This window comes from Lepidochelys olivacea (genome assembly GCF_965140295.1).
Source record: "Lepidochelys olivacea isolate rLepOli2 genome assembly, chromosome: 9".
In the NCBI taxonomy this organism is placed as follows: Eukaryota; Metazoa; Chordata; order Testudines; family Cheloniidae; genus Lepidochelys; species Lepidochelys olivacea.
The window spans coordinates 18,104,867-18,131,164 of NC_140419.1; the positions used below are offsets into that span (position 1 = coordinate 18,104,867).

The 26,298-nt window shown below is 39.4% G+C and overlaps 1 protein-coding gene across 2 annotated transcripts in view; it reads left to right on the forward strand.

Moving 5' to 3' along the window:
* The window catches only part of GOLIM4 (golgi integral membrane protein 4), a 64,113-nt gene extending 39,376 nt beyond the window's left edge, over positions 1-24,737 (forward strand). The window contains exons 3-17 of one of the 2 annotated variants that reach the window (XM_084638456.1): positions 394-468; positions 1,524-1,573; positions 2,398-2,451; positions 4,196-4,346; positions 4,812-4,894; positions 5,534-5,617; positions 9,003-9,179; positions 10,675-11,016; positions 12,659-12,882; positions 14,530-14,609; positions 15,051-15,169; positions 16,178-16,345; positions 17,133-17,201; positions 20,554-20,634; positions 22,702-24,737. In XM_084638456.1, coding sequence (XP_084494582.1) covers positions 394-468; positions 1,524-1,573; positions 2,398-2,451; positions 4,196-4,346; positions 4,812-4,894; positions 5,534-5,617; positions 9,003-9,179; positions 10,675-11,016; positions 12,659-12,882; positions 14,530-14,609; positions 15,051-15,169; positions 16,178-16,345; positions 17,133-17,201; positions 20,554-20,634; positions 22,702-22,860 — 1,916 coding nt within the window. In that variant the 3' untranslated portion in view covers positions 22,861-24,737. The remainder of the gene's footprint in view (positions 1-393; positions 469-1,523; positions 1,574-2,397; positions 2,452-4,195; positions 4,347-4,811; positions 4,895-5,533; positions 5,618-9,002; positions 9,180-10,674; positions 11,017-12,658; positions 12,883-14,529; positions 14,610-15,050; positions 15,170-16,177; positions 16,346-17,132; positions 17,202-20,553; positions 20,635-22,701) is intronic. The other variant, XM_084638457.1, reaches the window with a different exon arrangement.
* Positions 24,738-26,298: the final 1,561 nt, after the last annotated feature.

The window sequence follows — 26,298 nt, forward strand, 5'->3', positions numbered from 1 at the left end:
AGAATTCGGGTCTTGAGGAATCTAAGCAGGATTTATTTCGTTGTCTTTTTCACAAGCAAGGCCGAAGAGATTGGAAATTCACACATGCTACCAAAGAAATAAAGAAAAACTGGTAGGTCTAATTTTTGGCCTACCAGCATTGACCGTCCCCATAAACAAATCCAGTGTATAACTCGCTTGCCACAGATAGAAAAAGATATAGCACAAACAGAATTTGAGTAATAAATAAAAGATTAAATGGCTAGGACTAAAGTTTAAGGACCAGATTCTCAGTTGGTGTAACTGACTTTGGATTGTCCTTGTGCATTCTGCACCAATACTATTTGTTAAGTATTGTTCCCCTTTCTATTATCTGTGAAGTGAATTACTATGTTCAAATCTTTCTCTTTTCAGTTGTCTATGAGCACAGGTCAAGATTAGAAAAGTCTTTACAGAAGGAAAGGCTTGAACATAAGAAAGCAAAAGAAGGTAAACTCTTGTTTTTCATTTTTCTCAGTTATATATGTTAATTTTATAAATTATGGATCCCTGTAATTCACTGGTAGGTCCAGTGCTATAGACAGGTTGCTAGACACAGCATATTGAATTTCTATGATATAAATATGTGCACAAGTCCTTTTATTGGATATTTAAAAACAAAAACAAAAACAAACCCTCCATTTCATGCATGCCATAAAGTACTCAGCTTTAAACACACAAGTTTCTGAATTGGGGCCTAAGTACATGCTTAAAACGCCTGTCCTGAATAGAGATGATTTGTGAATCTGGATCTTAGTTAAATGTCCTTGAATAACACAGTACTGGACATATGCTGTGTTTGATTATGCAAATAATACATGTTTTTCTTTTTAAAAAGACACCCTCTGCAAAAGTTTTAAGAGTACAATACTTTTGTTAACTTTTCTAACTTATTTTTCATGGTGTAAATTCCTTGGTTGAAATTTTAAGGCATGAGGTCATGAAAGTCCACCCTGTACTCTTCCTAAAAATAGTTCCTGGTAGCTAGGCGATTCATGGCCCTTCAGTTAAAGTAACTTGTTTGATACAAAAAATTAAAAGGCATTAAAAGCTGTTTGGGGTTTTCTTGCCCTAAAATCCTAGATGGTTTTGTGGTGCCATCTAGTGGACAATAAATCGTTAGTTTTGTAAAGGGCAGGCCATCTTTTTCAGAGTTAGAAAATAAATAAATCTAGTACATAAGACTTCTGAAACACATTTTGTTTCCCACCAGTAGTCCCAGGCTTGCCTTGGCATACGTTGTACAGTACTGGTATAAACTGTTTTATATGCAAATACTTTGACAATCAGATATAAAATTCAGAGTATTTCCTTAGTTTTTATAGTTCCTCAGGAAAGCTGTAAATGCAACATTCCCCAACTTTGTAGCTACTTTGTATTCAAAATACCTTCTTGTAAATGGGAATTCCACACACAGAGTACCTACGGACTCTGGTCCCCAAGCTTTTTTGTCAGTGAAATATTTCTTTAATAGTCTCCTTTTTTTTATTATTATTATTTCCTAGACTTTCTTGTTTATAAATTGGAAGCACAAGAAACACTAAATAAAGGAAGGGTAAGTAAAAAAAAAAAAAAAAAAAGACACTATTTATTTACAAAGGAAAGGATAGGGTATGTAATTAAAACCATTCAAAAAGATAAGAGACTTACAAAACCCTATTGAAATAGCCTTGACTTATTCCACTTTTGTTACGTATGTTAAATGCACCCTGTTAGAAAGATCCAAAAGATGTGAGTTCTAGTAAGAGAGGGAGTTTCTTTCTAGGGAATTACTTTGGAAAAACACTCCTCCGCTTATACTATAGTAGCTGAAGTTAATGGTACTCTTTTTATAATAGCTGTCTCCTATCAGCCAATCTTGACTGGAGAAAACTGAATAGGGAGAGAAATAGAGATAAGAAGGTATCATAAATCCTGTTGCTGCTGTACTTTTCTCATTGGACAGAGCCAGAGTCTTGTAACCAGTGGTTTTTTGATTGGCAAGTTAAAATCCCCAAGAAAGTTTGGCTTGTGCAATAGCTGCCAGGAGGAAAGCTGAGACTGTCATTGGAAATATATTTGAGGTCTGTAAAGAGCTCTTTGTAATGATAATAAGTGAAAGCATATTGCTGTTTATTTTGGGTCTAAAGTGGGAAGGAAAGAGCGGGAGGAATAGTAGTGTAATTAAAAAATACATTACTACTGCACCTATTGCAGAATTGCTATCCCTGATATATTTCAGAACCAAAGGGAGACCAGATCAGGTAGGCTCCATGCTGAATTATAATTGCTAGTTTACAGCTTCTGTATAATATCCTTTACAAAGAATAGGAACATGAAAGTGCATCAGGATATGAGATTCTGCTGTCCCTAATTAACGTTAATATTTTAATTTCTCAGCAAGATTCAAATAGCAGATATAGCACACTGAATGTACAACACCAAATGTTGAAGGTAGGTACCAGCGAGATTCTCTTTTGGGGAGTAGCAATATGGGATATAAACATACTAATTTTTCTTGGCCCATCTCTAAGAGTCAGTGTATTGTTTCAAAAAGATATTTTCCTTTCATGAATGTACTTTAAGGATAAACTGATTGCATCATGTATTGAATAGCTGTGTTTTCTGGTGAGTTACGTAATTATTTGAGGAGGCCATTGACATGCATACCACTAGGTAAAATTGGAAAGATTTTGCATATTAGAAATTGTACTCAATATCCAAAGTAATAAATACTTTGACATACATTCTGGAAATAGTTTCAAGAAATTTTTATAGTTGGGATGCAGCAATCAAATAATTACTCCTTTTGCCATTGTTTTGCGTCAAATAGAATGACTTCAGTGCAGATATTATGCACAGATCCATTGAAAAAGGTGGAATGCGTTATTCAGTTATGCTTGTTGCAAATATAATATGTAGTGGGGAACATGTACATTAAAATATGCAGTGGCAAGTAACTTTGTGTACACAATTAATAGCCCTTCTTAAATGGCAGCTAGCTCTGCTTCAGTATATTTTATTAGACGAATATCTTGTAATTTAATAATTATAGTCTTCTGGTGTTTAGTAATTTTTCATCTTAGATGCAGCTATATGCATAGCAAAAGATTCCTGGAAGGTAATGAAAAAGAGAAGCTTAAAAAAATTAAATGGCGTGTTTAGCCAGTGAAAGTGGGTTTATTTGTAGGATTGCAATTTCAATAGCTAGCCAACGTTGCGTGGTTTTTTAAAGTTCTTAATTGAAGAAGAATGAACGCACAATGCAGGTTAGTTTTAAACTTGTACTTTATGACATGAGCCTTTAAGGTTACTACAGCAAAAGAACTAGAGTTAGTGTCATAGACTCATGCCTTTAGGGTGGGATTTTTCAAAAAGTGCTCCACATTGACCTAACTCTGCTCCATTGAAATCAACAGTTAAACTCACCCTGACATCCGTAAGGACAGCGTATTAGTGTTTTTGAAAATCCTGTGCTTGAGGGAAATTTTCAGAAGTACCTACAGGATTTAGGAACACGGTCCCATTGATAATCATGGGAGTTGTGCTCCTAAATCCTTCCAGCATTTTTGAAGTCTTTCCAGCTCCAGTGGGTTTTCTGGTTACTCTTGATGAATACTTATGAGAAACTTTATTCACCATTATAGATTAAAGGGTTCCCTTGGATTTACAGCGATATCTCTGCTATTGCAAGTCTTTTGTATGGAAACTGTTAGCCAGTCCAGCACCACTGAAGTCAATGGGAACTTTTGCCATTGACCTCAGAGGAGCTGGATAATGTATGTAAAGAAACCTTTGGGAGCATGCTGTAAAGAATTTTCTGATGTTTCCAACAGAGGTAATATTCCAGATTGGCTGTAGAAACAGCAGACAAGTCATTGACAATATTGACTTCTAATATTGCTGTGGATCCAGATTATTAATGGAGAGTTTCTGCCTCTGAGAAAGTGTATTCAGCAACTCTCAGAGGGGTATAACAGCTGCCAAGGGGGATGGTAAGTCCCTGGAACAGGGAGCTACAGAGACACAGAGGCAATTTTGTGTTGAGTAGGAACTGTAGTGTACCGGCTTTGAATAATAAACTTCTTGTTATGAATGCTTTCTATTCATCTGGATTTAATTAACAAATTGCCAAAGATGATAATAGCCAGATATGCAGGTGCAGAACTCCTTCCAGTGTTCAATTTGGCATTTGCAGAGTCAACATGAAGAATTAAAAAAACAGCATGCAGACCTCGAGGAGGAACACCGAAAACAAGGAGAAGACTTTAGAAGAACATTCAGCGATCACAAGCAGAAATATGTACAAATACAGGAAGAGAAAGAGCAGGAACTCTCCAAGCTAAAGGGTATATGCAGCCATACTCAGTCATACCACACAGCTTAAAACTCTTCACCTGCCACTGCTTTTTTAAACAGAAATCAGTACCAGTGTGTGTGACCGAGAATGGGGTTGGGCATGCGTGTACATGCTCACTCACGCACACCAAGCATAAGAGGTCATCGTTCATGCTCACTCAGCATTAATGAACTTGGCCTTGAAAATTTAAGGTTGTGTTTTTGTATGGGGGTCAGAGCAACACATTAATGTCCGCACAAGCTCCTTGGATTTCTGTGCACTGATCTCATGTATTTTACTACTGCAGTTATGTGGCATTTTATGCCATTTATATAATAATCCTTTTTTTGTACATCACCTTGAATTAGGCTTTCATGGTATTTAAGAGCAAATACTTTAAAACTTGTGGTATTAAAATTACGATAGCATAAATCTGATTGAGTTCAGTCTTTGCATTCTGTTTTGTTTTTAATAGAATCTCTGTATAATTTGCGTGAGGAGAATAGACACCTGAGAAAAGCACACCAAGATATTCATACCCAGCTACAAGATGTCAAGGTTGGTTTCTGTTCCCTAGAAATAGAACCTCCTCCTAGTGTATGTGAAATTCTTTGCCATTATTTCAACAACTTGGAGGTAGGTTATGAGGGAAATGTTTAACTTTTCTGAAAAAAATGACTAAAATATAGTCATTTGGTTTGTTTACCTGCCGCGTCTGTAGGTTCGGCCAATCGCGGCTCCCACTGGCCACGGTTTGCTGCTCCAGGCCAATGGGAGCTGCTGGAAGTGATGGCCAGTACATCCCTCGGCCCATACCGAGCATGATCCAACATGGTTCTGTCTATAAGACTGTTTTATTTTATTTGCAAAAGGAAAGGTTTCTTCATAAACTTCCATGTGTCTTTTGGTAAATAATGTTAATATTGATGTGCATTCCATTTCAGGTCCTATCTCTCCACATCTGCTCCAACTTTCAACTGTGGTTACAAAACTCAGACTTTAAATTTGGTGTTTGCTGCTACCACTGATATTGAACTCCACATTAAACACACATTAAAAAAATTCAAAGTGTGTGTTATTCCCAGTTAGGATTTTTAAATTTGAAAAATCTGTGGGGATATATTTCAATTGAAGGTTAAGCTGGTGCAACCCAGAACAAACAATATGAAACATGTAACATTCTTCTTTTTTATGTAGCAACAGCATAAGAATTTACTCTCCCAACATGACCAGCTTGTAGTGACGTTGGAAGACCACAAGAGTGCACTAGCTGCTGCACAGGTCAGAAAGGAAAACAGAAATATCAGCTCTCCTTTTTATGAGATCTGTTTAATCTTCCTGGATCTTTTTTATCTTACCTCAGCTGACTATAATCTTATGCATGCAGCTTTTTGCATGGGAATCTGCAGTTAACACCTTGCTACACACTCAGGGAAAAATGCATGCCTTGACGTGCTGCTGCTAAATTTGAAAATTATAGCAAATTAAATAATTTTTTTTGGTCTTTGGCAGCTCCATTATGGGTCCAACTGAGCATATGCATTACTGATAAGAGTGATAGCTTTCCAGTTTGATAGACTGCAGAAGGCTTTCCTTTCTTTCTCTTTCTCCTATAGAACTCTGGTTAACTCAAGGTGTCAAGGCTCTGACACTTGAGGAACATGTCACGTTTAAAGAACTGGTTCACTTAAGCCGATGAGGTCTAGCTTTGTGTATGTTCTAGCATAACAAAGCAGGTGGAATGTAAGTGACTAGCTGGTTCAGTAGAGACAGAGTGTGCATGGAGGAACATAGAACATCACATGGGCTTTGGAGACACTATAAAGGAGGAGCATTAACAAGCTTTAAAAAATTCTATATACACAGCCAGCCAGCTATTCCAGTAGTAGCCACATGTCCCAATAGTGAGGTATAGGTTGTCTGCTTATCTTGGGGAAACTATTACCAAAAGATCAAGGAGGATAATGATGAAAAGAAAAGTTCTGGGGGAAGCTAGGATGGTAGTTAGTATGGTAAGAGAAAGGATCAGGAAGGAAAACAGGAATCTAGTGTAAGTAAAAAAAACACTTATCAAAATCTCTGGAATCATGAGTGGGAGCTATATGATTGTATGTTCCTTTCTAAATTTTGTTTGCTGTTGTAGGTAGGTTATGTACTAATAGGCCAGTGTTTTGATGTTCTTCCATAATTGTATTTCATGGACTGAAAAAAGTAAAAACATGTCATTTCAGATAGCAATATGTGCTGGAGGCCAATTTTTCAAAGTAGCAGGCAATAATTTTTCTTCCACTATCGGCTAAAATCCAGGGGGTCCGTTTGCTAAACTCTTCAAAAATAGGTCTCCTGTAATCCCACCTAGGGCCTTAGCCAAAGTCTACTGAAGCCAATGGGAAACTTTTCATTGATTTTCGCTGGGCTTTGGTTCGTCCCCTTAAACACAAAACCTACACTTGCTTTTCTTTAGACTTTATCTGTCCACGTACATAATGTTACATTCATCTTATTAAACAGAGTACTCATACATCTTGTGAATTCTCTGAAATCAACAGGCGATACTTAACACAGTTTGCATAGCTTTTCTTGCAGACCTGCTGAAGAAAGGATTCACAGCAGTACCACTCAGACAAACCATTCAAAAAGGCACCCCATTATTGTTGGACATATGGTAGATATTTAAAAGGATGGATAATGTCAGCAGTCAACACTACATTGATATTTTGACCTGAATCTTTAAAGTACCACCACTTACCTGGATTTCTATAGCTCAAAGAGCTAGAAAAGTTAATATATATTATAAACTCTATTTTCACACAATATTAATTCTCTTTAGGCTAAGATCTCAGATAACAACTTTTAGCATGGAATGATTTGTATAGTGGGGTGGAGTATAGCATCAATGTTTAAGTCCTGAATTGGAGGAACTGAGAACACTGTTAAGAATATCCTGTATATAGTAATCTCTCTATATGGCCGGTAAGGGGAAAGAAAATTTAGATTCAAGGATAACCTTTTATGTTTAAGACCCTTATTCCAGTTTTATCTAGGGACTGTAGTTAATATTGTCTTTAATCTTTTCTGTAAAATGTATAGTCAGAGACTCCAATGAATCAAGCAGGGGAGGGGGACACAGAGAAAGCAAGAGCTCCCTCCAGAAAAGCCAGACTTGTAATTACTTCACATTCTGCTTTGCTTTTAGGCCTGTCCATTTTAATCGATGCCATAGTGTTTTGAAGATGCTTTGCGGTGCGTCTAACTTCGGAGCTATTATCATATACTGCATCATGTCAATCTGTAGCACTGTGGATTTTGTTTTGTATCAATATTCTACATTGATATATGATGCATCATATCTGTCTGCTGTACTATTGATTGTTATGATATTACATCGAATACTCAAAGGGACCTTACAATCACTGGGTGTGTACTGTAGCCAATTGCTAAACCTTCATTTGGATTTTTTTTTAATCACCAAAGAAAACTTGGAGTTTTTACCAAAATGATAACTTGAAGCATTTCATTTTATTTATTCCCAAATCAGTAGTTCCTCACAAAAGTAACAGAGAATCTGATGCCTTTAGAACCCACTCTTTCCCCTCAAACAATAAAGAATGCTTTGAGCGATTTTTAAGTGTTGTTTAAAGCTGAGTGATTGTGTGGCAAGTTTTAGCTCCAAATAGTGTTAAATGTTTTCCCACAGAGTTATAAACCTTAAAACAAGGAGAGGGGAAGTGGAACAGGAGAAGGTGGAGGGGTTATATGTAAATGGTAAGCCGCAGTGCTAGGCACTACCTTTCGTGTATCTGATAGATGTAATTGGTTATGAAAGATGCCCCTTCTGAAAATATCCTGCTTTCTGAGTTGAATGGTTTTTCTTATACACCTGCTTTATGGGGAGTGGCTTGTGAAAAGTTTCCCAATCCTGCCTGAACGTCCAGCATGGGTAGCTTGCTGAAAATGAATAGATCTTCTATTGGTCAGAAAAACATCAGTGCAGTTGCAAAGAAGTGGATCCCTGACATCTTACTTTGGGGTGTGAAGGGATATTTAACAGCTCTAAATTTATCTTTTCCCTTCCCACTCACTTCCTTCCACCATTGGGAGTGTTGTTACTTTATTTGTTGTGTTCCATTAAAGTTGCTCCAGCTTGATTGATTTTTTTTTTCTCCCATAATATTTTCTCTTGACTCTTATCTATTGGTAACAATTCTCTAAATGTTGAAGATAGCTGAGAATTTTTAATCACTTGTGTCTGTTTGTTTTTTAAACTTGATTACTGTTTCTAAAAAGAATTTCATCTCTTGCTACTGACCAGATGAGAAACAATCCATGGCACTCTGTTTCTTTAATTTTAAAACGTGCAAAGAAAATTTAATCATTCCCTTCAGCTCTTCCTATGCCTGGCATGAAAAACTAATCGCCATCTCTGTACTGTAGGAATTTTCCTGCATGCTTTGTATTTGCATGTTCACTGTGATTGAGGAATATGTATTAAATCACGGCTATCTAATGCATGGAAGCAACCAGTCTTAGAATCTTGATGTCTGATCTGATTTGCACGTTGAGAGATTCTATGTACTATTTTGCCAACAAACTCACTCTGGAGTGAGTGTGTATTTTAATAATAATTCTTGTCTGGCGTAGTACAATGGGTATATTTCAATTTTAGTCCCAGGTAGAAGAATATAAACAACTGAAGGACACACTCAACAAAATGCCAAGTTTTCGACAACCTGAAAAGTTAGAGCAGCCAAACGTTCCACAGGAAGCAGCAGTGGCGGGAGCAACATCTCCAAATAGTGACCTCCCAGCACATGAGAAAAATGCAGCTGACGAGCAAAAAGAGGTGAAAATCACTGACTGCTGCAGCAATTTTTTTCCGTGATGATTTTCCACGAGGGCTTGATGACATTTTTTTGAACAAACAAGTCTTTTCTGGATGAAAAATGCAGATTCAATTTAGTGTTGAATTTGCCAAATTGTTTTGGTTGAAACACAAATTCTGAAGAAATCTGAATATATCTTTTCAATATTTTACAGTTCAAACATTCTTAGCTGCATGCCAAAGAAAAAAAAAAGGGGGCAGGATGAGCTCTTGTTTTACATGTGTCTTTGCAAGCTGAGAATAAATATTTCTGAATCACAACAAATAGGCTCAGAGGAATTAGATTTAAATATCAGTAAATGTTGATTTCATTGTACATACACAAACTGATGAAAAAATATTTCCATAGCTGAAAATCAAAATTTACAGATAGGCAAAGAAAAACGTTGCTTGAGAACTTGTTAGACTTTCATTTAAACATATTTATTTTTGACATATTTTGACGTATGATGTTAACAATTTGTGTTTTAACTGTTCTCCAGCTTTAACTTCTTGAACCTCAGCATCTACTGTCATTAAAAAATTTTGTGAACCCCCACATTTTGTGCAAATGTGAAAATTTAATAAATATTGATAAAAATTGAAAAAATGCTTTAAAATAAACATCAATATTATCCACTGACATGATAAAAAATAAAAATTGAATTCTGCCAAGCCTAAAAATAAAACACTTTTTTTTAAAACTGGAAGATAAATATTTTGGGCTTCATTTTAGATTAAAAGTGGGTTGAGTTATTTCATGTCATTGTCATTTTTTAGTTGCAGAGATCCAAGGAATAGATTCTGATACCCAGACTCACATTAAGTAGTACCTTACTTCAGAAGTAGGCCCATCGGTTCTGGTTATTGAGTGAAATTCTACTCAGCACGAGTAAGTGCATCAGAATCTGGTCCTTAATTTTTATTGTAGAACACAGTTGACTTATGCCGCCTTAACTTGTGGAGTAAAATATTACTCCACATGAGTAATCACTCACTTTAATAAGACTCCACTTTTAGAATAATGTGCTGATCATCCTTAGTAAGGCTGGAAATCTCACCTTTAGCATTTTCTAGAACATAACCAAATCTGAGAAGAGTATAAATTATGAATCAGATATTCAGCAACTTCTACTTTTTGCAGGCACAATTTTGTACCCTAAATAAATTGTATCCTCTTGTGCCAACAATTAATGTGGATGCACATATTAATAAAGATGACTCTGTTTACACGTACAAATAGGTAGACAGATGTCTAGCTGCTACTTCAGATCACGTTGAGGTCTACATGAAAGAGGCCTTGAATAATTTATCAGACCTAATCACTGATCATAATAAACAGGTGGACAGTTTCTTTTATGAACATTATAAAATATTAAGCCTTTATGGAAGTCATGCAAATGTTTTATAGTGTCATGGACTCTAGAAGTAGAGACATCTCTGAAATATCATGGAATTAATATATCATTTTACACAGGTACCCCAGAATGAGGAGAAGCCACAGGAAAGGGAAGAAATAAATTCCAAGAGAAGAGAAGATGAAGATGAAACTTTACTGAGCAGAAAAGCAAATGAGGGTCACCCTCACAAAGAACTGAATATTCAGCAGCAACAAGAAGCAGGAGAAGATGAAGAGCAACACATGGACCAAGTTGAAGAGGAGCACAGAAAAGAACTTGAGGAGGAGGAAATGGAGCAGGCAGGGCAACCTGAGCACTTGGTGGAAGAACAGGATCAAGCACCAGAAGAACATGACTGGAAAGAACGGGAACATAAAGAAGAAGCAGCCAACATGCTGGGTGAACGCATTCACTCAGAGGTGCAAGATTCTCTTCTCAACAACGGCCACCCTTTCTGGCACCTGTCAACTGCAGGCCCTGCTTTGCACCTGTAATTAGTTGCAGCTGTAATTAGTATCATTTGGATTTGCAAGCAGTTGAGGAGTAAGGCAACATTTAAAACACAGCACTTAAATGCCTGGGACTCTAAGCATATGCTTAAAGTTAAGCACACGATTAAGAGCTTTCTGAATTTGGGGGTTAATTTCTAAGTGACATTAATTCCACTTGCAAATAACTGCAGGTGCAAAAGGGAAACCACATTGAATCCAGTCTAAAGCTTGGGGGTTGTGGGAAGGGAAGGTTTGTGTTTGAGTTTTTTGGGGGGGGACTTCCTTTACAATATTAGATTTGAAGTGTCATCCTGTGATAGCAAATGCAGTTACATTTCCCTTTCGGGTATTGGTATAACTTCAGTAAACACTCTTCATTCAAAGTGTTTGCTAATATTTTCACAAAGCATTTTAGTTGTAAGATGAACAGGCCTAGAGGAGTAAAGGGAATTTAATGTATAGTAAGGACAAGGCATATTCTGTTGAGCTTTAAACAGAAACAGTAAGACCTGGAAATACATTCTGGGTCAGGTCTCAAGCACAAAAATTAACTTGTTGGTCTCATCCTAGCCTCCGTGTGCATTTATCGATCTAACAAAACAAGCATAGAATTCAAGCACAATGGAAAAACTTTGGCTGAGGTGCTCTGGACTGGAATCGTAGTAGGCTATGAGGCAATAATTTGGCTGCAATGGCAGAAGATTGCGCAATACCTGCCTCTATTGTGCCTGGTTGCAAACAATGTTTCGTCTCTCATTTAAGACCTAGTCAAGCTCTCGGTTTATAATTTTGTCAGTAATCTCGATATTCTTCCATGGCTATCATTGTTTAGTAATGTACAGGGAAAAAAAGAAAAGACAATTTGGTGATGCGTTCAAGCTGTGTCGTTTACCCAACTGTGCTTGAGTAGTTCAGCACTGTTTGCATTTAGTTCAGATATTACACAGGATGTATTTGGAGTGTGGGTTGGAGGACATGTACTATATGCTGGCATGTATTGGCGATAGCCATAGTATAAACTGCATTTATCACCAACCTTTGATTCTTTCACCTGCACTCTGCCCACATGATCAACCCTACCTCCAGACAGCCTCAGACAGCCAACAGTAGCAGTATCTTTTTAAGTTGCTAAAATATGTCAAGTGCCTGTCAACATTGGATCTTAGTACTGTGGCAGTATCAAATTTCTCGTGCGAAAAACTTTATACCACAACCTCAGGTATTCTGATTCCCCTTTAAAAAAAACCAAAAAGCAGCTGTGATTATAATGAGAACACTTAATGTGTAGCTTGAAGTAAGATGATGAAAGCTTCAAGAGTGAAGTTTGACTTTATGATCACAAAACGGCTATTTATACGTTGTTCTCCATCTCGTCCTTTGCCTGCATAATTCTGCCCCCTCCTCCCAACCTCTCCTTTTCTGGCATCAGTGGTTTTACCATGTCCATTGCTAATAATATGGGTTCTACCAGGAAAATCATTCCGATAGGGATGAGAAATAGGTACCCAAGAAGGCAGGTTCAGAAGTGTATATATTCAAACATGTTTGTTTCTTTCACTTCTTGACACAGAGAGTAACAAAAAGATACAAACTGGCCTATGAAGAACAGTTGGAACAGCAGCATCTGGCTGCCCGAAGAGCTGAAGAAGCCAAACAGCTAAGGGAACATCAGGAATCTCTACACCAGCAGAGGCTGAAAGGGCAGTTATTACGGCAGCAGCAGCTTCAAGAAAAAGAGCTTGCACTACGGAGACAGGCTGAACGAGGAGAAGAGCAGTACAAAAACCAGCTAAGGTTAACAACTTCTCTTACATGTGTGCTGTGATCTGCACTCTGGGTTTCATGGGGCATGTCTGCACTTTGGTGTAAATTGCACCTCGAGGAGACATACCCCGCTAGCTGTCATAGAACTAATGCACTAAAAATAGAGGATAGCTGTTGAGGTGGGAGCAGCAAGAGGGGCTAGCTGCCCTGAGTACATGCCTAGTGTGGTGAACGTTTATACGTATTTTCCCAGTAAAGTTATGTGGCTTGCTTTGTGCTACCTGGTTGTTACTCCATACCCCAGAGGTGGCTGCACGTCAGCAGTGCTGTACATAGACAATTTCAGTTTTTGAAATGTGTTAGGATCTTTTAGGATGAAAAGCACCCCATAAATGGAAGATATTTTGAAATAATTTCATGAAAACTTGATGCTTGTGAACAGGAAGGGCTAATACCACTTGCTTTGTGCAGCCAATAGCATGAGTTTAAGGATGAACTTTTAGCATTAACTTTTTGAATTTTATAAAAAGAAAAAAAATGGTTTGATTCATATCCCTGATGTTCAAACATTTCTGTGGACTATTAAAATAAAGAAAGTGTACATCAGGCTCCTGTAAATGTAACTTACAGTTTATGTACTGTAGATCAGTGGTTCTCAAAGTCGGTCCGCCGCTTGTTCAGGGAAAGCCCCTGGGGCGCCGGACCGGTTTGTTTACCTGCCGCGTCCACAGGTTCGGCCGATCGCGGCTCCCACTGGCTGCAGTTCACCGCTCCAGGCCAATGGGGGCTGCGGGAAGTGGCGCGGGCCAAGAGACATGCTGGCTGCCCTTCCCGCAGCCCCCATTGGCCTGGAGCGGCAAACCGTGGCCAGTGGAAGCCGCGATTGGCCGAACCTGCGGACGCAGCAGGTAAACAAACCGGTCCGGCGCCCCAGGGGCTTTCCCTGAACAAGCAGCAGACCGGCTTTGAGAACCACTGCTGTAGATCATCTTCTCTCCCCTCACTCCTTTCAGTCTCCCATTTAGTGCCTGTCTTCAGTTAATGCTATTTCTGCTCTCCTGCTGAGATAATTTCAAAGCCGTTAGTGGCCTTCACTTATTTTCTGAAGCTCAAACCTATATAATGATCTTTACAGAAATATTTTCTGAAACACACAGTAATAAGGAAATATTAACATGAGTAACATTAAAAAAAAAAAAAAAAAAAGCCTTATTACCAGGAAGTGAATTAGTACTGTCCAAATCCCCAATTCTAGAGGCAGTGCCACGTAAGAAAACTCCTTGCCAGGTCAAAGCCTAAATTGCTCAGGTACAGGTGTATGACTTCTTTGTTTTGGGGCCATTATTAAACGGATTTTTCAATACAAGACTCTTTGATTTCATTTCTTAGCACCCTACATTTTCAAAGCACTGTACCACCACTAACTTGTGTCCTTATAACAGCCCTATGAATAAGCCAGTACGGTACTACCCACCATTTCTGTAGATAGGAAAACAGATGCAAAGGCTAGTAAGGTATCCTACACAAAATTGTCTTGTTCCATAATGTTCATTTCCTTTTAAAAATGCTAATGGAAAAACTTAGCTAACAGGAAAGTAAATCTGGGAATCCTTTAAAAAAGCAAGCCAGAACTGTCTCTGTGAAACTGAAACTGTATTTTTGCATCTAATTTTTTAGCCAACAAGCTCATTATGACAATATGGACCATGATATTGTACAAGGAGAAGAGGGGCAAGGCATCCACGAAGAGGATGGAGGTGAGACTGAATTCTCTTTCCCTCTCCCCCCCCCCCCCCATCTGAAGTGTCTTCAGTGTCTTATCCATTCAGAAATAAATATAGCTGCTTTGGATTCCAATAAGAGAGCACTGTATTTTCTTTACAGTTAAAATCAGTGACTATGTTTCATTGGTGATTTTTGGTGGTTGTATTGCCTAAGATGGGTGCAGTTATGATTATATACAAACGAGAAGAAGGACGGCCTTATGCTGAAGGCAATAGACTGGATCTCAGGAGATTTGGGTTCAGTTGTTGGCTCTGCCACAGATTTCTGGTGTAACTTTGGGCAAATCACATCAGAAGCTCTTCAGGGCAGGGACGACTACGCATATGTACAGCACCTACCACAATGGGGCCTTTTTCTCAGTTGGGGACTCCAGGAGCGGCCGTAATACTCATACTAATAATTAATTTTGTCAGTGTATGAAAGGGACAATCGGCACCAAGATGAAGCTGAAGAAGTAGAAGATCAAATTAATGCAAATGAGCAGCAAGAACCAGAGCATCAAACAGAGAACCAGCAGGCAGATGAGCCAGCGGTAAGACAAATCTGGCTGTTGAAATAAGATCTTTATTTAATTTTATTTGTTTTGTTAGAAATGAGTAGGGTCGTCATTGTTGAAGGCATTCTGTCTTTCAATACACCCCAGAGCTGTGCTTCTGGTCTAACCGTGCATGAGGATTTTGACGCTGTTGGGACTTAAACTGGGAACACTCGGATACAAAAGCAGTAAACGAGCATTTCATCAGCTGTCCGTCACAGCAGATGCCACCTTGGAGGGGGGAGAATCCAATTCTACATAAATACCTCATTATATTTTTTGTTCAGTTTTGTGGTGTATACAGGATCTTGCATACATGCATTTTTATTTAGAAGACTAGATTGTGTGGCAAATATTTGAAGAGAAGAATATTTATTAGCCCAAAGATGTTACTGGTGCCTCGGTAGCTGCAGTATTAAATCTATGGGATAATATCGGATAATAAGCATAAAGGAAAAACAGCATTTATTGAATAGCAAAGGTTGAGGAGATATCAGGCATTTTGTCCCTTAAGTAACTGATACAAATGTGGCTCAGGTCAATATATCGTAGCCTAGGGTAGCATGGAGAACAACTTTTGTGAGCTATGTGGAGTCCGGCCTGATCAGAGTTAACACTTAACTATTCTGACCTGTCTGTTGTTCTGACTGAGCTGTACTTTTATCAGGCGTTATCACTTGCTGTATTATCAATAACCAAAAGCCTTGCAGTATCCTATGTGAAGTGAGTTGGTAGCCTCAGTCTAATTTCTAGTAGACAGATGTGCGCATCGCAGCTGTATCCTTATTCAGGGCCGACGCACTTATTTCCAGTGCTGTAAATCTGGCACTTTTCAGAATCACTGGGGTTTTGATTCAATGCCCACTGAAGGCAATGGAAAAACTCCTATTGGCTTCAACAGGCACTGGATCAGCCCTGAGGTAACTATTACTATAATGATTTTCAAGTGCAATGGAATTGCTGAGACTCATGTACTTATACAATACACCCTTCTAAAAATTACAGAAGGCAGCTGTGGAAGATGTGAACCCAGCTGATGATCCTAACAATCAGGGAGAGGACGAGTTTGAAGAAGCTGAACAAGAGAGAGAAGAGAATCTGCCAGATGAGAATGAGCAGCACAAACAAAATAATCAGAAGCAGGAGAATCCTGAGATGGAGGAACATTTAGTGGTGAGCAGATAAAAGGAAGCATCTGTAGAACATGTGCAATTGTGTGCACATATTTACAGCTATGTTAAGAATGGCTGTTCTAAAGATGCTGTACGAGGAAGGACAGTAACAAACATTCAAACTTTGATACTAAGACACAGACCTTTGTTTTAATTGGGCAGGTTTTATACTCTATACAGTACACGCAGGTAAAATTACAGAACTGCTTCTGGTGATATCTTGATCTTGTCTCTAATCCCATCACCCCCATCCCCACTGCCAGGCTCAATGCCCTGTTTTGCTACCATCCCCATGTCACCTTGTACACTGCTCCCTGCGTGAACAACTTCCCATTATAGTTCTCCCAAGCCACTGCCCTGTCTTCACTCATATCCCTCATTAAGAATTTTACTTCTTCCATGATTCGCACAAGCAACGTTTCCCAATAAACAGCCTGGTCTGTTTTTTCCTCTTTGCTTCCCATTGCATCCTGCCTATTGTATTTGCCGTTCAACTGTGAACTTTGGATGGCAGGGACTGTACTTTTTTGTCTGGATGCTGTGTGTAGTCTGATTTCTGTTGTACAATGATTTCGTTATAATCAGTCCACTGTCTTTTTTTTAATTTGACTTGGTGTAAAGGATGTAACCAGTCTAATATTAATAATATTCAACAAATTACAAATTTGCTACACTATTATTCTGGAATATAGGATATTTTAGTTGCAGTGCAAGTAGCTCTAACCATCTGTATTACTAAAATTAAGAGACATGCATGGTAGAACTGCGTTTCCCTTCTGTTTCTGCAGATGGCAGGAAATCCTGACCAGCAAGAAGATAATGTGGATGAACAGTACCAAGAAGAGGGAGAAGAAGAGGTAATAAAAAGAGTGTAGAGTATATGTGGAACTCAGGTAGCATAACAGATCTCAATTCACTTTGGTGAACGTCAGTTAGTTTTAAAAAGTAAAAAAGTATCATTTTTCCCATAGTAGCTTTTGGGAAGATGGGAAGTAATCATCACTTCTCCCTTGGCCATTGATGTAATACTTCAGTTATAATTTTTTTCTTTTGAGTACTTATGTAGATGTATGGCAGTCCATTAATTTCCTATGTCTTTTTGAGCATTAATTATGCAGTTACTGAAAGGATTAAACTGATCACGATTTAGGAAAAAAACCCACAAACCTCTAACCCTCCAAGTGTCACTGAAAACCTCATTGATACTTCATGCTTTAATCACATACCTCTGTTTCATGCAAGCAGTTTTCCCAGTTAACTACTGTCTCCTTAACTCAGATTAATTTATCCGTGGTTCATTTAAGTAGTTTGAGCTATTTAAGCTCCCAGTATGCATGCAACTGAATAGCCAAGCAGCTGTCAGTACATTGCTTTCACACTGAGAAAACAATGGAAACAACTTTGTTTTTCCTCTTTAGAATTTTGAGTTGCATGCTAATCATGCATGCCTGTATGCTGCTCTGTAGCTCGTCAACACTGAACTAATAATGGCCGTTTCCTGCTTTACCTGTAGTGCTGTACTACAAAGCAGTAGATAGGATTGCTCAACACTCACTTATGAAGTTCTGCTACTTTTTGTTTAGATTAAATGGTATGTATTTAACTTTTGCCAGTTCCTTACAATATGTTGAAATCAACCCAGGTCATTAGCAACAGGTCTTAAGTTGCCTCTCTGGCAGTTATTCAGTGTTGTATGTGAAATGATTTGGTGTCCATAAAAGAACTAAACTGGTACCCTTATTGGAAGTATTTACAGAGTAGTTGAGAATCGAATGGGTACGGAAAATGAGCTACTCTCCCCAGAGGCGGATTACAGTTTGATGGGGCCCTGGGCCAGAACAAGTGGAGGCCCCTCCCCACCCCTTCCACCTGAAGTCCCTCTCCCCCCACGCTCCTGCTGGGGAGCGGGGTCAGGGTAAGGGGGGCTTGCCCCGTTCCGGCCAGCACTCCTGCCAGGGAGCGGGTTCGGGGCACAGGGACATCCAATTGGCCAGGGAACCCTGGGCATGGGCCCTGTTGGCTCAGTGGCTAATTGGCCACTGACTCTCCCATTCCTAGCAATAGTCTTTTCGGCAGATGGATCCAAGTATATCACCAGAGTAGAGTGAGGAACTTTACGCTACTGCTCCTTACAAATATTCTGATAGACAATCAGAAAACATTGCAGTACTGGTGAGCCACTGGAATAACCAGTTTTTTTAAAAAATAATGGGCTGGATTCTAATTTTCACCATTCCCTCTTTATGCTACTCTAGCACTGTAACAGGGCCATAAATCTGTAGTAAATTACGTTTGCATCCAATTTAAGGCCTATTTATATAGCTAGAGTGGTGTAAAAGGACCTTAGTGTGAATGTGAGTTGGGTCCAAGCCTTTTCACTGTGCCTAAACAGTCAGAAACTTAGTCACATTGGAAAAAAAAATTAAAATATAATCTTTAGGTTTCCTGCAACTGGAGTATCCATTTAAAAATCACATCACTTGATCCTACAACTGTTCCATGACCTGACCTCCCATAAAAGGCAATAGGAATCTTGTGGGCAAGACTAGGGCAAAAATAAACCTGCAGAGCTGTGCAAGGAGATTGACATGTAGAATCATAGAAGATTAGGGTTGGAAGAGACTTCAGGATGTCATCTAGTCCAACCCCCTGCTCAAAGCAGGACCAACACCAACTAAATCATCCCAGCCAGGGCTTTGTCAAGCCAGGCCTTAAAAACCTCTAAGGATGGAGATTCCACCACCTCCCTTGGTGACCCATTCCAGTGCTTCACCACCCTCCTAGAGAAATAGTGTTTTTTAATATCCAACCTAGACCTCCCCCACTGCAACTTGAGATCATTGCTCCTTGTTCTGTCATCTGCCACCACTGAGAACAGCCGAGCTTCATCCTCTTTGGAACCCCCCTTCAAGTAGTTGAAGGCTGCTATCAAATCCCCCCCTCACTCTTCTCTTCTGCAGACTAAATAAGCCCAGTTCCCTCAGCCTCTCCTCATAAGTCATATGCCCCAGCCCCCTGATCATTTTCATTGCCCTCCGCTGGACTCTCTCCAATTTGTCCACGTCCTTTCTGTGGTGGGGGGCCCAAAACTGGACACAATATTCCAAATGTGGCCTCACCAGTGCCAAATAGAGGGGAATAATCACTTCCCTTGATCTGCTGGCAATGCTCCTACTAATGCAGCCCAATATGCCGTTAGCCTTCTTGGCAACAAGGGCACACTGCTCAGTCATATCCAGCTTCTCATCCACTGTAATCCCCAGACCCTTTTCTGCAGAACTGCTGCTTAGCCGGTCAGTCCCCAGCCTGTAGCAGCGCATGGGATTCTTTCATCCTAAGTGCAGGACTCTGCACTTGTCCTTGTTGAGCCTCATCAGATTTCTTTTGGCCCAGTTCTCCAATTTGTCTAGGTCACTCTGGACCCTATCAGCCTCGGGATCACTACACATACTAGTGAGAGAATACTAAAAAGATTTAAAGAGGAAATTAGTCTTTTGTATACACACCACTAAATGTCAGTATCAGATGTCTAGCCTGAAATCTAATTATAGGAGCCTCCTGATGGGATTGATTTAATCATAACCACTGTACAGACTTAATACAGTCGTTTGAAATTTGAAGGAGAGGAACAAACTTGATATAGAAATCTCAGGTCAGGTCAAATCTGTGCAGTGTGTGCATGTGTGTTGGCTTGTCGTGGGGAGCACTGTATGACAATTGTACTATAAATTCATACATTTCTTTTCAGAGTAGGTGAACAATGTGCTGGTGATGTTTTTTTAAACTGGGTTTTTATTTTGTTTTTGCATTTTAATACTACAGTAGAACCTCAGAGTTACAAACTAACCAGTCAACCCCACACCTCATTTGGAACCGGAAGTACGCAATCAGGCAGCAACAGAGACAAAAAAGCAAATACAGTACAGTATTGTGTTGAACGTCAACTACTAAAAATAATAAAGAGAAAGCAGCATTTTTCTTCTGCATAGTGAAGTTTCAGAACTGTAATAAGTCAATGTTCAGTTGTAAACTTTTGAAAGAACAACCATAATGTTTTGTTCAGAGTTACGAATGTATCAGAGTTACGAACAACCTCCATTCCCGAGGTGTTCGTAACTCTGAGGTTCTACCGTAGAAGGATTATATTTGCCACCTGCTAATTTTAAAGGAAACCAGAAATTTGCAGAGCTGTATGTTTGTGCCTTTTAGGTCCAGGAAGATTTGACTGAAGAGAAGAAAAAGGAACGGGAACACAATGCTGAAGAGCCATATGGTGAAAATGATGAAAATGTAGGTACAATAAAATAGTAGGTATAATTGTCTTTAACAAAGCTACAGTCATGGTAGACATTACACAATAAAGGTTGTAGCTCACTTTTAAGCATAAATAAACTTTCAAACTCTGCCTCAACTTCCTCCTGCCCTAATTCACTTCCTATTCCTCCCAAAATCCTTTCAACCTGGAGAGCCTCCAGCTCTAGCATCTAGAATTCCTTCATCAACTCTTCCAGCTTCACATGAGAATCACCTCTTTTTCATCTGCGGTTATCTATTTAATTGCATCTCTGAATTTGCTTCCCACCCTCCCACACACACATCTGGGCTGCAAATTCTATGCTGTGCCTGCGAGACACACAGCTCAGAAACTCTCCCTGAATCCGTATTGTGTTGTGTAATGTGCTATTCTGTCATGTATGAGGATTATAGAATTCTGTAAATATTCCATTATAACCGCATTTAATAATGTAACTCACTAAAAGGTATCATCCTGCTCCTGTGAAATCAATGGGACTTTTGACATTAACTTGGGATCAGACTGTAAAGGATGAAATTTTCATCCTCACTACAGCCTCTGTGGCATAATACAGGGCTATAAAACCTCCAGAACTAGATAGGGGACAGTCCCCCCGCCACAGGAATTGTATAGGACAGCTGCAGCCTGCCTTATGTAGGCCACTTTGCAAGCCTCAACATAGTGGATGGAGTTGGGGGCAGGCCTATAGCTCCACCGAGATTTTGGGTTATGACGCGTCAGCTTCCAGAGCATCCCAGAATTCAGAGGTTTAAAGCCACCTTTGCCCTCAATTCCTCAGAACTATAAGTTCTGTCTTGCACCAGAATTTTATCCTAACCCAGCCATGTGTTTTAAGATAAGCTATAACCACCACACAATATATATTTTTAAAAGTTTTATGGGTAAATGTACTTGTGACGTTCCCCTGGTGCTATCTGGACCAGTGATAAGCTAGGCCACTCCAATCCTTGACTCTGGGAGCCAACCTTACCCTGCTCTGCTGTCAGAACCCCCACTCCTGGGCTGTTCACGCACAGCCTCTGGCATGTAAGCTGCTCCTTGGATTGTGCAACCGAATGACACTAGCCAATACCTCCCATTCCAGAGGAACCCAACCCTAGGAACCTCCGTCTTGCAGTGTCCAGTTGTGCCTGCTGGATGCTGCAAGCTTATATGAGTTTGTCATTTTAACAAAGACATTAATATGTAACAGGCTTGCTATCCCAAGGTGAGTCTCTGTCCTGCTTCAAACCAAACGTACTGCTTCAGGTAGAACAAACAAATATCTTTATTAACTATAAAGATAGATTTTAAGTCAAAGCGTAACAAGTCAGATTTAGTCAAATGCAATAAAAGCAAAATGCATTCTAAGATGATCTTAACAATTCCCATGTCCTTACAAACTTAGATGCTTCTCACCACAGGATGGCTGGTTGCTCTTCAACCGGGCTCTCCCCTTTGATCAGTGGTTCAGTCGCTTGGTGTGGTGTCTGTAGATGTAGGTGGAAGAGAGAGGAAGAGCATGGCAAACGTCTCTCCCTTTTATCATGTCCTTTCTTCCCTCTTGGCTTTGCGCCCTGCCCCCCTTCAGAGTCAGGTGAGCATTACCTCATCACAGTTCCAAACTGGCCAAAGGAAGGGGGGTGACTCACTCGAGAGTCCAACAGATTCTTTTGTTACTGCCTACGCCAGTGTCCTTTGTTCCCGTGAGGCTGGGCTGGGTTTGTCCCATACCTGCCCTGATGAGGTGTGAACTGCCTCTCTGCTCTTGGAGAGATTTTGCCTGGGCTTGCATTAAGCCACGAGGATACATTTTCAGCTTCATAACTATATACCTGAAATTATAACCTATGACATTACTGTAACAATTACTATAACATCACTGTAACAACCATGCTCAGTGCATCATGAGCCTTCCGAAGACACCCAACATGACAAACTTTGCATTGGATACCACACAATCATTTTACAAGGATGAACATGGGGGTGCTGGGTGTTCCCCTGAGGTACAGAGCCTCACAGTACTTTCACTGAATCCTTCCGTTTTTGTTTGATCTTTTCAGGCTGATGAAAAAAACAATGAAGGTGCAGACCATGAGCAAGGAGTTCATGAAGAGAACAATGCAAAAGAAGGTCATGAAGAAAATTATGAGGAGGAAGAGGAGGATGAGGAGGAAGGTGGCGCCATTGCAGCAAAAGCCCATAGAAGAGGGGAAATGTAACTCTTTGTTGTTTTATGGGTTATGTTCAACAAAAGGTTCTTGCTTGAAATGAACTTTTTTCTAATGATATTTAATTACAGTAATTCAAACTTTGCCTTTTATGTTTTTTACTTTTCTATTAGATGCTTTCATACGTATATGTGAATACACTATTTTGATATTCTAGATTAGCATCTCTTTTATATTAAGGCAACACAAAGACAGACAGTGGAATAGGTCTCATTCTTGTCATAATTCTGGTAATGTTTTAAAAGAGCATTTTTGGTATAAATTTAAACTTTCCTCTTGTCCAAGTTTGGAAAGAGCATTCAGTCTACACTGTAACTTACATGGGAAGTGATCTCGGGCCTGAAACTACTCAACGTTAGTCACTCAAATAGTTTCATTGCCTTCAGTGATTCATGGGTGAGTAAGGGCTAGCTGAATTACACACTGAAGCCCCCATAAGCATTACAGGATTGGTTTAAAGTTTAGGCCACAAATGAGCGGTCTCATTGGCTTTAATGGGACTATTTGTATGCTTAAAGGTAAACAAACGTGTGTTTGCAGGATCAGGTCTCAGCATGTAGATGCAGTGCAACCTTAAAACATGCAAGCTATAAAAGCTTTAAGAATATGGTGCTGTTAATAGCTGTTAAGGTTAACAGCTGTTTATGTAAAATTATTATAAACTTAATTTTAACGTGTATCAAGGTGTTTCAGTTACAAAAATCACAGCAGATAATAAAAGATGGTCTGTGGGTAAAGTACATGTAGAATGCATTATGTAAAGAATGACTTAGACAATCATAGATGCAAAATCAAAATAGTCCCATCAGTTGAAAACATACTCAGCACAGGAAGAATGAAGGTTTACAGGAAGAATAACTGGGTGATACTTAAACTAGTTCATAAAATATGTGTCTGTCCCACTATCCTCAAAACATTTCAATAATAATTTGTGTGTAAGGCCTGTTGAACATGCATTTTGGAGAGTAAAAGGACTTAAGGCATTTTAAGTGAGTTAATAAGACTAGTACAAAATATCCCCTTCTGAATTTAGGGCCCCACATTTCTTGTGGAGGTCATCCAGAGGGATGTCTATATATACACTGTTGTGCTCAGCTGGTGAATAGCAAACCAGCGACAAAACTTCTGTAAGCACACTGCAGTGTGTTTTGCTTCCCTTTAGCACTGCATGGCCAAATGTTAATACTAACCTACCAGAGGCCCAGTATGTTAAGTATACCAAGTCCTACAATTAATGTAATTGAGGTGCATGAAAATATACAATATTTGTACTGTTACACACCTTTGCTGTTTAATTTAAAGGGGTTAGGCCTAAAGGCTTTAATCTAACCATTGTGTTACTCTTTAATTAACCCCTGGAGAATGGAAATCTGGATTTCCTAGGCTATGTCCCATTGCTGGAAATGAGGCATACCATCGCTACCAGTGTGAAGGTGTTAATATATAAAGGAAAGTGTGTTTCTTTTTCTCTTTACACTTTTTTTGAATGATACCTAAGTAATATTTTTTAGTTTAACTTTTTAATCTGATTGTAATTTAATTCAATTTCTACTAACTCAATTATACTTTTTAAAGATGGTTTTACTATTTCTAATTTTTTTTTAAAGTGCCCTATATATTTCTTACATTGCATAGGAATATTTTGGTCAGAATGTGTTTTTGATTTTCTGGTTACCATATTTACATTATGTATAAAAATGCCTGTTTATGTAATACTGTAAAATGTATATAATATGTACATAATCGTCAGAATACAATTATTTTGATAAATTGGTCTGTTTTTTTAATGTCACTGTTGCAGAATTTAATTATTTGAGGCATAATAAAAACTTGCCTGCAGTCAATAAAGCTAGAATGTGGGTTACCAATCTTTTTGCAGTGTGACATTTTACTATTGTTTTTCTACATGTCCATTCTTATCTTCTGTGAATGTGTTCATGGAGGGGGTGAGGTTGGAGAGAGAATGGCAGCATTGTACAGCAAGGGTGGGGTTTTCCAAAGCACTGCTTGATGGCTTTATTCAGTTTCTAGGGAAGTCAGTGGTAAAACTCCCATTGAATTCAGTCAGAGCAGAGTTTGGTCAATGCTTTGAGCGCATCAAAAATTCCACTGTAATTGTCCAAAGTGTTATAATACGTTGACTGATTTAACTGTTTGTAGTTGGCAGGGCTGGATTAAGGCATAAACTAACTAAACTACATCTTAGGGCCTTGCAGTATGAGCTTGCAATATGAGAGGCCCCTAAAAAAGAAAAAACTGAGAAAAATTATATTCTCTCTAAATATAGACATTTTTGATCAATTATGACAAAAATAGACACATCTGGGTACACTCATATCTTTACCTACCCTTACCCTTCATTAATTGTTCATTACTGGCAGGCCAGAGGCCAGGACTGAGGGAAAAAAAACAATAATTGCACTTGTAAAATTATTATTTCTATGAGTAAGTCTACTATCAGTCTTCTAAGGCAGTGTCTTGTTGGCCAGCTGCTACTGGTAAAATTCTGACCATGCCTTCATAATTTATTTAAATAAATAACTAATCTCACTGCCGATAAAATCAGGAAAAATGTGAGGTCGGAGACGGCAGTGTCATGAAGCCATCTTGCCAAGCTCATACTTGTATGGGACTTGTCCTAGGAATGACGTCATGTAAAGCCCTCCCCCTTGGTTGGTAATAGCCGGAAGGCCGCCACCTTTGTTTACAGTCCAGCATGCTCAGTCGTGTATATATCAAAAACTCCTGTTTTTCTTCATTTTTCTTAATTATTACTGTGTTCTTTCTTCTTTTGATCTGTACATACATGCAATTGTGTATTTTAGTGCGCACGCCACTTTCTGCTTCTTGCGTTATCCATGCTTCACCTGACTAAGTTTGCAGGCGATCGTCTTATGGACTTGGGTCAAGTGGATCTTAAGGAGGATACATTTTGTTGGTCACCCCTGCTCTAATATTTACTGTGAAGGTTCCTGAAACTGACAGAGGGAAGCCAACCTGCGGCTCTTCAGGCGTGAATACGCGGCTCCTCGTCTAGGCACCGACTCCGGGGCTGGAGCTACAGGCGCCAACTTTCCAATGTGCCCGGGGGTGCTCGCTGCTCCACCCCTGGCTCTGCCTCCACTCCACCCCTTCCTGCTCCCTCCCCCGAGCTTGCCATTCCCTTGCTCCCCCACTCCCTCCCAGAGCCTCCTGCATGCCACGAAACAGCTGATCGGGAAGTGCGGGGAGAGAGGGAGAGGCGCTGATCAGCGGGGCTGCTGGTGGGTGGGAGGCACTGGGAGCAGGGTGTGGGAGCTGATGGGGGCTGCTGACTTTTACTGTGGCTCTTTGGCAATGTACATTAGTAAATTCTGGCTCCTTCTCAGGCTCAGGTTGGCCACCCCTGTATTAGAGAGTGCTGACAAAAGAATAACTAGAGGGTTTTGA